We start from the raw sequence: 13104 nt of genomic DNA, 5'->3' as shown, positions 1-13104 counted from the left end.
GGCATTCCTATTCCTTGAGACACCAATTTATAGGGGGGAGATGTGGCCGTGGAGAAGGCTAAACCATGCCTAAACCATTTATAAGATGCATGTTGCCTCAAAGAGTATATCCTAAGTAGGATGTGAATGTTCTGTAGCAGAAGAAAACCTCAGATCACTGAGTTACCCATACAGCTTTATTCACTTTTCAATCTGCTGAAATGTGACTTTAAGATCATCCTACATTAAATTAATCACCAGTCTTGTCAATTTTACCTCCATAATATATTTTTCATCTGTTTGTTCATTACTTTGTTTTAATTCAAGCCTTAATCATCTCTCATCCAATTACAATAGCCTCCTAATTTCTCTGCCTCCCTCAAATCTTCCATCCTTCTGATACATTTTTTGCTTTGCCATGACTGTTATTTACACTTAAATTTCTTCAATGGCTACTTTTAATAGACAGGATAATAGCCAAACATTATATATAGATAACAGTCTACTTCTGTAACCGTATCTACTGCCTTTTTAGCATACTTTTTCTATGTTCTAGAAAAACCTTCCTAGTTCTTTTAATGACTCATGCTATTTCAGGATTTCTATATGTGCCATTTCTTCTTCCTGTAATTCTTGTCATTCCCTCCTCTCAATACAACTAAGAGATCTTCTCCCAATTTCTCAAATGTTCTGGGCATTATAATATTTATCACACTGTCTTATGGATTTTTTTCCCTCTCTTTTCCTTTTAATAAGTCTTTCTCTCTTAGAATGTGAAGTTTGTTAAATGAGGTACAATCATTATTCTTCTCTGTATCCAACATGATCTGCATGTACATGTCATGAAATATGGACTCACCAATAACATATGACTAAATGGAAATATGACTGAATGAATACATGAGCAGGTTATGTGGGAAGGAGGGGCAAAGAAGAAACAGAACTTTAATGATTAAGGCAGTTTAACACTATAAAATTCTATGATACATTTAGCACATAAAAAAGAGGTAAATAAAAATATCAGATAACTTGGGAATTACAGAACATTTTCTTCCTCAGAGTATCTGTACAAGATAGGAAGTAAATGAAGTGGTCTTCATCTTCTACTGTAAGTTTATTTTTCAAAGGAAATAGAAAAAGAAAACAATTTGTTCAATTCTATTCATTCCTGTCCTAAAACAGAGTTGTCATGGATACAGGAAAGAAGTCAGGAGACAAAACAAAGTATTCTCTTCCAAATGGAACAGATATCATTGCAGCAAGTTCTGATTTTCTAGGAAGTTTCTAATTGTATGCAGTTTGTTATAATTTAAATTGCTTGTCATTGACCTGAAACCCTGAGATCCTGAATTTTAAATATAAATAATTCCTGTAATTTGACGGAAAGAAAAAAAATGTCAATTGGAAAGGCAATATGAGAGGTCGGACAAATTAGTCTTTCATCATCTCTAGATGAGTGAGGGGACAGGAGGCAGAACCAGTTTATATTTAAGTTCTGTCTTTTATTAGTGTTATAAACTTGGACAAATAAATTTTCCTTGTGTCTGAGTTTTCGTTTTCTGATTAGAAAATGGGTGTGCACTGTCTCAGATATCCTATAAACTGGAAGAAACAGTGCATGCCCAAGCTGTAAGATTACAGCTTAAATTTTAGATCCTGATTTATTTAGTCAAGAAAACAGACCCTGATTGGAAGTAAGGTGGCCACACAGTGTAGGAGCAGATGTAATACCTCAGTGTCACTTACTCTGGCCCCAAAACCTTAAAAGAATTAGGCATAGAGTTTCTAGTGACACTGCAAGGAAGAGGCTGGCTGTATCAGAAAATTTCAATTTCTTCCTGTGCTAGAGTTGTTTAATAGACTATTAAAAAATCTGGAAACATTTATAATTTTTTTAATTTAAATAATATAGAGCTCAGAAAAAGAGTAATATAGAGAGCTCAAAGACAGATTATAACTTTTAACATAGAATTGTGCCCATATTTGCTTTATTAGATAATATAGAACATAAAGGTATTTTCTGTTGTTTTAAATCTTAATTTTCACAAAAAAAGCTAGGGTTGATTTTTTTTTTTTCTTCTTTTGATCTCACGCAGTGTGCCTATACTTGTTTCGGTTCTGTCTCCTAAAAGAAGCCTTCCCCAATCATTACTGTCCACTGAAATAGGTCCTTCTTCTTAAGTCAATGCAATTTTTATATCAATTTTTTGCACTTAGTTATATACTGTCTATGACACTTTGAACTGTTTAATTTTTTGTGCATGTAAAACCTAACTTCTCGATTACAAATTACTTTGAGATGAAGACCAGATGTAAAATGTATTTGTATCATTGCTAAAACTATATAATGAATATTTTATAAGTATTCAGTTTTGTTTTGTTTTTCTGTATGTAGTATAATTATTAACATAGGTGTTAAGAACTTCAGGAATACCTGTACAGGTATTAAATTACTTTTGGTAATTAGAAAATAACAACTTTTTCTTAATCCTTGTCCAGCTTGGACTGTGACTCTTCATAACAGCCATGTTATAAAATAAATATTCTGTTTTTTCACATGTTGGTCTGTACACAGCAACTGAGAGAGATAAATTGTCTGTGTGTTCTCATTTTACAAACATGGAAACTAATCCGCCTATAATCAATGCTTCAATTCCCTGGGCACCTTGGGAAGAGTTCCTAGACTAAAACTAATGGCTCCAGACCATGACCGTACTCTGGCTTGCTCATTCTATTCTTTTACCTTTCACCTTTAGTTTATCCTTGGACTGACCACACACACTATATCTTCATGGCAGCGTTGACTCTCCTGTAACCAGGTAGTTCACTTCTCCCTGTGTCTGTTCTTTAAACAACATACTAGCCACAAATGCAAAGGCCAACTCTAGTCTCCTCTGTTATCAACTGATCCTGGTTGTGTTAGAATAGGCACAGAAACTAAATCAAAGTTTTCTAATAAAGACATATCATTTGAATCTAGGCTGGCATTTGCTTGCAATATGTAAGCTAAGGACAACAACAAAAACAAAACTTTATATCTCTAAGAAATAAGAAACAGGAAGAAGTATGGCACAGAAATGACTATGCCAAAAACAGGGCACCTTTCCCTTTTTTTTTTTTTAAATACAAAGAACTATTAGTGTTTTATGAAATATTACTTAACTCTCACCAAAGCTAAAATAATAGTGCCTGGAAGGAAAGTATATTTAAAGTTGTTCTCAGAAGGAAAAAAATCTCAATATATATATACATATGCAGATATATCTTAAACATGGTTAAAAATGCAATTCAAATAAAATATATGATTACTAATTTTGAAATTTTTTACTTGAAATCTAGCCATTATTAAATGGGATTTGTTTATCTTAGTTTCAGGTAAATATATTATTTACCACCAATGTCTAAAGTTAAGTCTATAAATTAGCAATACTGTTTAAGATCATCTATACAATTAATTTTGTAAATGCACAGATTTTTTTTACCTCGTTTGCAAACCTCAATATGTTTAATAACTTATTACATGTGTAAAATGAATAACATAGTAGTACGAAAAAAGAATAAATTAGGTATTACATGAAAAAATATAGAGGGAACTTCTGTTTTCCAGAAGTTTCCAGGGTTTCTTGGTTCAAATTTAAATCAGATTCTCAACTCTAAGAAAAAAGTTTCTTATAGTGTTAGAAGGTGCTGTTTTTTTTTTTTTTAAACACAGTTTTTGCCAAATCAAGGACATGAAACAAACTCAAGCAAACCAAAGCTTATTGGTTTAATTATTGAATAGCATTTGTTAAATTAATGAGGATATTCAAATTTGGGCCATATAATCACTAAATAATTAAACTTGAATACGACATGCTTCTCTTCCTCAAAACGTAAGAAATGCAAGGTTATACATTTTTCCTTATTTTAAAGAACAAAACAAAAAATTGGAATCTTGTGAATCATAGGTCAAATTCAGTGCTAAACAAGAATACATTCCAGCTTGTTATGAATATTCATTAATTATATCCTATAGGCTTCCAAAAGAGTGAAAGAGGTTTATTTTAGGCAAATGATTAATTTATTTCAAAAGATCACTCAAGTTCTATAATTTGAAAGTCTTTCTTATTTGCTTTATAGTTCAATTCATATTTTAATAATTTAAAATCCAATTATTATTGCCAAGATATTATAGGCAATTTTACATCCCATTAACCTTGCTTTGTTTTAATTATAAAGATCCTTTGTTAGATTCCTTTAAATGATCCAGTTTATAATTTCAGCCTGTCCTAGGGAGTACTTTAATTCAGCTGCACATTCATCAACTGTTTTTGTCGTTAATTGTAGACAACTGCACAATTGCTTTCTCCAGCTATGATTGATGAATTATATTCACGAATGTAGCTGTTAAGTAGGATAAACATTTATAACAATTTCCACCTAAAGATTTTTATCTTCATTCCCACAAGGAAAATTAAAGACATATTCTACCAACCAAGAGAAAATATTTTGTATGTTTCATTTTACACTATTAGAAAAAGTTAAGAAAAATGTTGTATGTCCATGCAAATGGGATAAAAGTGTATGTAAAGAATCTAATTTGTGCCTAGTATAGAGTCGGCATCAACAAATAGAAGCCAGATAAACTGAGTAATGTGTCTTTACTGTAACTACATCTGAACTAACTAAATATGATTTTAAAAAAAAATCTGGAACTCCCAGTTCAAATTTATGAAAGAGAAAGGTCTAAATTGAAAGGAAATGGACCAAACTAAAGATAGGAGTCCACAAAATCCTGAATATATACTGTATGTAGTAACAAAAACTAACAAAATAAGCTTCCATTTTTTAAGTGTCTATATTACTGTAGTTGTAATAAATGTCATATATCACATCCAACCTTCAGAGAAACTAGGCAAGATGTGAAACAATGTCAGAGGGAGATTATGTTACATGCCTAGAATCTAATAGTTTATCATTAGGAGAACTGGTATTTGAACTTGTTACAAATAATACACACATGCTCCAGATTATAATAGGCACTGTGGAAATAGCCATAAAAAATACACCACAAATAAACAGGCACTATCAGTATGGTATGGTAAGTATAAACCAGGGGAAAATGGAAGGTGGTTTGAGAACATGGGAAGGCACCTAATCCGGATTAGGGATGTGGAGGGGTTGGTGCTCAAAGAAGACATTATTTTCACTAAAGTTAGAGAAATGAATGTCTTAAAGCAATGCCCATCGTCTTTGTCCTGTGGACTACTGGGGAAAACACTACAATAGCAAAGACAGCATCCTCCATCAGGTCCCCCAAACACTGGCAAGTCTCCTGTGTTTCCTCAGTCATTTCGCTCCCCAGTTTCTCTACACTGGCTATTTTCAATATTTTCTACTCTCCTCAAGTATAACACTCACCTCCCCAAATTTCCTTCATTCTCAGAAAATGGCCCTAACGGCCACTTTATAGAGAAAATAGAAGGCATCATTACAGAAACTCTCTGAATCCCGCCACCAACTTAATTGCCTGCATCCTTTCTTAATACTCATCCACAAAAGGCTACCCCCGTCCCTCTGCCTCACCCCTCTCAGAGACTGTACTCTTGTAACTGAGTAGAAACTTTTCTTCTTTCTTTCCCACCGTATTGGCTTCTTTCCATCAGCATTGTAAAGTCCTCAAATCCTTCCTTCTACTCCTCTCCTCCCTCTCAAATTAAAACCCTATCCACCACCAGCAACCACCCTTTCCCCTTCTTGGCCAACCTTCTTATAGTTGTAAGTACTTACTATCTATACTCACCTCCCGCTCACTTCTCACCTGAAAACATCCAAGCTACTCTCCCTACTTCCCTCAGTTATCTGCTCCCATCCTCTACCTGCCTTTTGGCACATTTATTACATCAGTAATTACTTAACCTAACACTGTTGTTTCCACCAGATTGAAAGCTCTAGTAGTGCAGTGCCTGGGTCTATACCCAGCATCTTTAGCAGGCAGGTATTCATTCACCAGTATACATTTGAATGAAATCAACATGTCCCTCTTGTCACTGACTCCAGTGGTGCCTTTAATCCTGACTTAAAATCCTCTTGTTGACTATTCATTCCTTCTCAAACATTCTACTCAACATTCTTTTCTTCATTCCTTCAACAAATATTTGTGATTGCAAAATAGGTACTAGACATTATTATTCCAGAAACCAGGGATATATCAGCAAATAAGACAGAGAATAAGACACGAGTTCTGAAGGGAAGTACATTTTAGCGGGAAGACATGTAAACCAAGAAAAGATTTTGAGACAATGTTACTGAATGTTAAAACAGAGTCATGTAATGGAAGTCTGATAACACAGTAAGATGGTCAGGGGAGCCTCTCTAAGAGTGTGACATTTAAGCTGATTCCTCAATGATGGGAAGAGCCAATCATGTGAAGATGTGGGGAAAGAGGATTCCCAGCAGAAACAGCAGCGAGAGCCTGGCCGCTTGTTTCCACTCACTCCACACACTCTCCCTGAGCATCACACCTGTATCCTTTTTTTTTTTTTTTTGCTGTACGCGGGCCTCTCACTGCTGTGGCCTCTCCCGTTACGGAGCACAGGCTCCGGACGCGCAGGCTCAGCGGCCATGGCTCACAGGCCCAGCCGCTCCGCGGCATGTGGGATCTTCCCAGACGAACCCGCGTACCCTGCACTGGCAGGCGGACTCCCAACCACTGCGCCACCAGGGAAGCCCCACACCTGTATCCTTATCCCCCATTTACCGCATGCAAACTGAGAACTCTTGAATTTAAATCTCCATATCAGCTCTCTCTTTGGAGCTGGACACCCAAATTCCAAATTCTAAGATGTCAATTTAACATTTCCACTTGGAACTTTCATAGGTGCTACAAATTCAGTGTAACCGAAAGTAAAAATATCTCTCACCAAATTCGTGCCCTTCCTTCTGTATTGTTCTAAGTAAACTATGCTTACACTATAAATCATCCAGCTATTAAAGCCAGAAATCAAAGTACCTTCTTTCTCCTCTTACCATCCAATCTATCAGCAATTCTACAGATTTAATTTCCAAAAGATACCTCAAATTTGTACACTTCTTCCATCCTCACAGCCACTATTGGTTGCTCTACGACACCATTCTCTTCAAAAGGATTCTGGACCGTCAGACCGGTATCTCGCTTCCAGTCTGCAGCCCCAGGTACCCATCTGCCACTCTGCAGATTATGCCAAACCCTTCAACTACAGCCCTGTACCCTTAGCACAGCTTACAACCCCCTCCGTGGCATGACCCTTGCCATGAAGGGATGGCCCTTGCCTGCCTCTATGTGGCTGGCACACAACATGCACTGAAATAGCTGTTGGCTGAGTGAAAAGAGCTCTCCGGAAACATGTCTTGCTATCTCTTGCCTCCAGGCTTTTGCGGTACACTATTCCCTCAGCCCAGAATTTTATTCCTCTATTTTTCATTTTCTTTCACCTAGCTATGTCCTAATCATCTCTCCGTTCTCAACTAAGATGGCATTCTGTTTAGATATACTTTTTTGTGGTGAGGGGACCTCCTCCTTTCATTCTTTTTATACGCGATTTTTAAGAGCAGTTTTACGTTCACAGCAAACATGAACAGAAGATACAGAGATAACCCAGATATCCCCTCCCCCAACCCATCCTCTTCCCCATATCACCATCCACCATCAGAGTGGTTACATTTGATACAAATGATGAACCTACATTAATACATAGCATTATCACCCAAAGTCCATAGTTTACACTAGGATTCACTCTTCGTGTTGAATATTCTAAGGATTTGGACAAATGTAAAGTGACATGTATCCACTATTACAGTATCATACAGAGTAGATTCATTGCCATAAAAATCCTCTCTGCTCTGCTTATTCATCCCTCCCTCCCCCTAATCCCTGGCAACCACGGATCTTTTTCCGGTGTCCATAGTTTTGCCTTTTCCATAATGTCATATAGTTAGAACCATACAGTAGCCTTTTCATATTGGATTCTTTCATCTCATAATACACAATTAAAGTTCCTCCATGTCTTTTCATGGCTTCATAGCTCACTTCTTTTTAGCACTAATTAGTAAATATTCCATTGTCTGGATGCATCATATAAATAAGTGGGTATTTATTTATCCATTCACCTACTAAAGTGCGTCCTGGTTGTTTGCAAGTTTTGAAAATTATGAATAAAATGATTATAAACATCCATGTACAGGTTTTTGTGTGGACATAAGCTTCTAAATCCTTTGGGGAGATACCAAGGAGCACGACTACTGTATTCCATGGTAAGAATATGTTTCGCTTTATAAAAAACGCCAACCTGTCCTCCAAAGTGGCTGCACCATCCTCCATTCCCACCAGCAGTGAGTGAGAGCTCCTGTCGCTCCACCTCTTCACCAGCATTTGCTGTAGTCTGCATTCTGGATTTTGGCCATTCTAATACGTATGTAGTGGTATCTCTTTGTCGTTTTAATTTACATTTTCCTGATGACATATGCTTTGGAACATCTTTTCCTATGCTTATTTTCCATATGTATACTATTTTTGTTTAGGAGTTCGTTAAGGTCTTTGGCTCATTTTCTAACCAGGTTGTTTGTTTTCTTATCGCTAAGTTTTAAGAGTTCTTTGTATATTTTAGACAACAGTCCTTTATTAGATGTGCCTTTTGCAAATATTTTCTCCCAGTCTGTGGCTGTCTTCTCATTCTCTTGATATTGCCTTTTGTAGAGCAGAAGTTTTTCACTTTAATGAAGTCCAGCTCATCAATTTTTTCTTTCAGGATCATGCCTTTGGTGTTATAACTAAAAAGTCATCTAGATTTTCTCCTTTGTTATCTTCTATGAGTTTCATAGTTTTTCGGTTTACATTTAGGTTTGTGATCCACACTGAGTTAAGTCTTGTGAAGAGTGTAAGGTCTGTGTCTGGATTTATTTTTGTGCACGTGGATGTCCAGTTGTTCCAGCACCATTTGTTGGAAAGATTATTTTTGTTTCATGGTATTGGTTTTGCTTGGATACACTTTTTGAAAACCCTGATAACCTCACCAACTGGAGAATGCACCCCTCCAGACTAGGTAAGGTGCTCTGCCTTATGCTTGCATTAGTATCTGTAACACCCCTATCACAGCACCCTTGTGTTATTGTATGTGCTAGTCTAATGCTCGCCTTTCCTCCAAAAGTTAGTACCAGGTTTGTCTCATTCACTTCTCTATTCCCAGAGCCTATAATAGTGTTTGGTAGACAGTAGGTGCTGAATAGACATGTGCTGTATTAATGTATACATGAGATGTTCTTGTATATTTAGAGCTAGCCATAATGTTTCAATATTTGTTCCAAAATCATCTTTATTGGAGGAACTATTAGTATAAAAAATGGAAACACAAATCTAGAATGGCACAAAGAACATTATGAGTATTTTGAGGTTTTCATGGATTATAATATTTTAAATATTATAACTACTTTCTATAATTCCAACTCCTTTCCTAAAACCAAACAAAATAAACTCCAAACACTACCAATGAACAACAAAACAGTTTCAAAAGCTAAAAACCTCTATTAGCAAAATTTTAACTCTCCTCCTTTTCTGAGACAATAACTATAATCTTAATCTTTTTTTTTTTTTTTTTTTTTTTTTTTTTTGCAGTACGCGGGCCTCTCACTGCTGTGGCCTCTCCCGTCGCGGAGCACAGGCTCCGGATGCGCAGGCTCAGCGGCCATGGCTCACGGGCCCAGCCGCTCTGCGGCATGTGGGATCTTTCCGGACCGGGGTACAAACCCGTGTCCCCTGCATCAGCAGGTGGACTCTCAACCACTGCACCACCAGGGAAGCCCCTATAATCTTAACCTTAAATGCTGGAGCTTCAATTTGTTAACTCTTCAGAGTTACTGATAACAGCATAATTTTTGTTTTTACTTCACAGTTGAAACAAATTAGCCAAACTAGGGTGTATGTGAAGTGAGAGATTTCTACAACTGATATGACAGTGAGCCGCCTGGGTAAAAGTTTTTTTTTTTCTATTTTTTCATTGCCTGAAGATGGATAATAACTGTTATCAATTCTTTTCACCATAAAGTTTTATAAGAAGTAGAGTGTATTATTATGTTTAAAATTATTATTTATGCTATAAAAGGAAACTAATAGTTTCCTGCATCTTTTGCTTGGCAGCAAATGAAAAATTTATTTTAATATTTAGAGTTGTAGTATTATGACTACAAATAATTCAATCATAAAATATCTAAGCCAGAAATACACAATAAGATGAATTGTTATAAAAACAAAGGCTATTTCTCAGAATATAATACACTGATGAACAAAAATACTAAATTGCATTTAAGTTAATTTTTTTCAAAATGGGTTTTTATAGCATATACAAACTAAGTTTCAAAGAATAGCTCATAACATATTCTTTCATGACACCTCCCTTGATAAAGATAAATTTTACATAAAGTAACATTATTACCTTATCAATTTAATTAAATCTGGTTTCAAATAAGAAATAGATTACCCCAAATCTTCAGTCATTATTTTCCAAAGAATGCACTATATCATAGAAGAAGTTGTAAAGAACACAGGTCTTCAGCTGATAGAAGCTGAACATGTCAAAATGGTGACAGTTACATCTGTCTTCGTGTATCCATTGCCAATAAAGTATTGGATAAATCATAGTGAAAAATCTTACCACAGCATCATTTTAACAATGGTATAAACAGATTCCTAACCAGACCTTTATAGTTCCTATATTAAACTTCTCTCACATTTTTAGCTGGATACTAGATAGCATGACATGGTCGAATAAAACTATTTCACATGAACTGAGATGGGCTGAGTGAGGGAGTAAACACTGAACACGGCTCTGAAAACAGATGGAGTGGCAGATGGGACTGGAGATTGGGTTCACTTGATCTATGTAAAACAACTTTACTACTTGGTAAGACGTAGCTCAGATCTCACAAAAATCATATAAAGTTTGTCCCTTTATTTCATACCTGCTTCCCCTCTGCCAAATAAAAATGTTTAACATTTTAAACTTTGCTCCTTTAAAGTATAAGTACCTGTGTGATGAATCATTTAACTAAAATATATTTTCTTACACATTTTTGGAACAGATGGTAGGCAAGAGCAGCCACCCGGTGGAATAAAATGTACACTGACTAGTTGTCTAAAAGTTGTAAAATTAATTACCTTCCTTCATTGATGAGTTCAATAAATGCAAGTCCTGCATTCTTCTGAATAGAATTTTGCCATTCCTAAAAGGAGAAAGCAAACCAACTGTAAGAAAAATGAGCATGTAAACAAAAGTAACATCTGGTTTAAGGATCATGTTGATCCTAATAACTTCCACGTGATATTACTTCTAAACCTTTCTAAAAGATTTTTAACAAATGTTATTTTGCAAGAAATCAAAACTTTAAAAGCAGTCCTGTATTACTTAGTTAAAAAGGTGCTTTTGAATTCCTAGTGATGCCGACTAAGATAGAAAGTGAGATCACAGGGACAAAACTCACTGTGACTGTAAAATATTGCTTATTTTACACTCTTCCTATGGCATATTTAGAATATGCTTTAGATAACTTTTTGGTTATTAATTTATTCTAGTGATTTCAATTTTTTTGGTCTTTTTAATATAGCTGGCAAATTGAATTTTTTGGATTAAAAATTATATCCCTTTCAATGGTACTATAAATAATACTTGCCTAATATACTTTTATTAAAAATCCTTATTGATCAGTCATGCCACTCATCTATAGACTTTTCCTCCATGATTTCCCACTAATTAAGTGCTGGCTACAAATTCACCTTGAGGAAACACAGTCTCCATGTCAACCCTTCACTCTGTTCCTGATCACTTTCCCTTTTAAAGCTTTGCACACATGCTGGGAATAAATGTGGTCCCCAAAAGTAGGTACTTAGTATGTAAACATTCTCTGTTCTAAGTAAATTTGTGAAGAATTAGAAGAAAAAATCATGAATCTATATTTCCCCAGGAGAGAGAATCAACAACTTGGAAAAAGGGACATGACAGTCTGGGGACAGTAATGATCTAATAAAAGCCTAAATGACTCTGCTTTTAGCAAAGCCATTGTGTTTTAGCTGCCATAACTTTTATCCAAATGACAAGATCTTTGTTGCATTTTACTGAACTTATTAAAACTTTCAAATCATTTTTGTCAAAAACAATTGTTGGCAACACTTTTTCCCACATTTTAACAAAATGACTTACTACTCTCCTCATATATTTTGCATTAATTGAGGCACAGCATTAGGCGAAAGTCTCCAAAGAAGAATAAACAAAAAGAGGATAGAAAGACCTAGGCTGATTCTTGGGAACCATTCACAAGTTTAAGAAAACTTAAGTTTTAGAAAAGGCAGCAGTTGAAAGGGACAAGAAAGGATCTAGAAAAATTAAAGAACAGATGCAAAATATTATAGCATTATTCAAAAGAAAATAATCCATGTATAATATATTGGCTCAAGAAAAAAAAATACAAGAAACTTTAATCACTAATATCATTTTTTTAATGATTAGGAAGTTAAAATTCTACTGTATGTGAACTGCAAAATTAAAATATAGTAAACCACAAAATATATGAAACACAAAAACAAAAGTACAAAAATCAAAAAAGATGTCATTCCAGAGGAGGGTTAAGGAAAGCTCTGGTGGTAGAGTCAGCACCAGAACCAGGGGCTGGCACTAGAGCTGGTGCTGGCCCAAGCTGCAGAACTGGCCCAGGAGCGATGCCTGAGCTGGCTCTAGCTGTGGAGAGACTCTGTCTCTGGTGCTACTGCTGGATATGTTGCTGAAGTTGGCACTAGGTGTATTGCTGGCCCTAGCTCAGACAGTAGTGCTAGAACTGGTTGTGAATTGGCTCCAGTTCTGGGACTGACTTTAATTCTGGCACTGGTGCCAGGCCTGGTGTGAGAATTGGAGATAAGGATGACTCTAGATCTGGAGCTGATACCAGCTCTAGAGCTGAAGCCAGAGCTGGCACTAAGAAGCAGCTGGTACAAGAGCTAGTGCTGGAGTTGGCTCTAGCTCTACAGCTGGATCTACCTTTATCCAAGAGTTAGTGCAGGTGCTGGCTCTAGCTCAGAGGTGCTGCCAGGACTTGTTCTGGAATTTGCTCTAGCTCTGGAGCTGC

At 35.9% G+C, this 13104-nt stretch overlaps 1 protein-coding gene across 1 annotated transcript in view; it reads right to left on the bottom strand.

Moving 5' to 3' along the window:
• The window catches only part of NBEA (neurobeachin), a 610373-nt gene that overhangs the window by 316895 nt on the left and 280374 nt on the right, over positions 1–13104 (bottom strand). Inside the window, exon 35 of the mRNA XM_060080316.1 lies at positions 11147–11211. Coding sequence (XP_059936299.1) covers positions 11147–11211 — 65 coding nt within the window. The remainder of the gene's footprint in view (positions 1–11146; positions 11212–13104) is intronic.

Source organism: Mesoplodon densirostris, chromosome 17 (assembly GCF_025265405.1).
Source record: "Mesoplodon densirostris isolate mMesDen1 chromosome 17, mMesDen1 primary haplotype, whole genome shotgun sequence".
Taxonomy (NCBI): Eukaryota; Metazoa; Chordata; class Mammalia; order Artiodactyla; family Ziphiidae; genus Mesoplodon; species Mesoplodon densirostris.
Note: the sequence above shows the minus strand (reverse complement) of the source record. Positions and strands in the feature narration are given on the sequence as shown.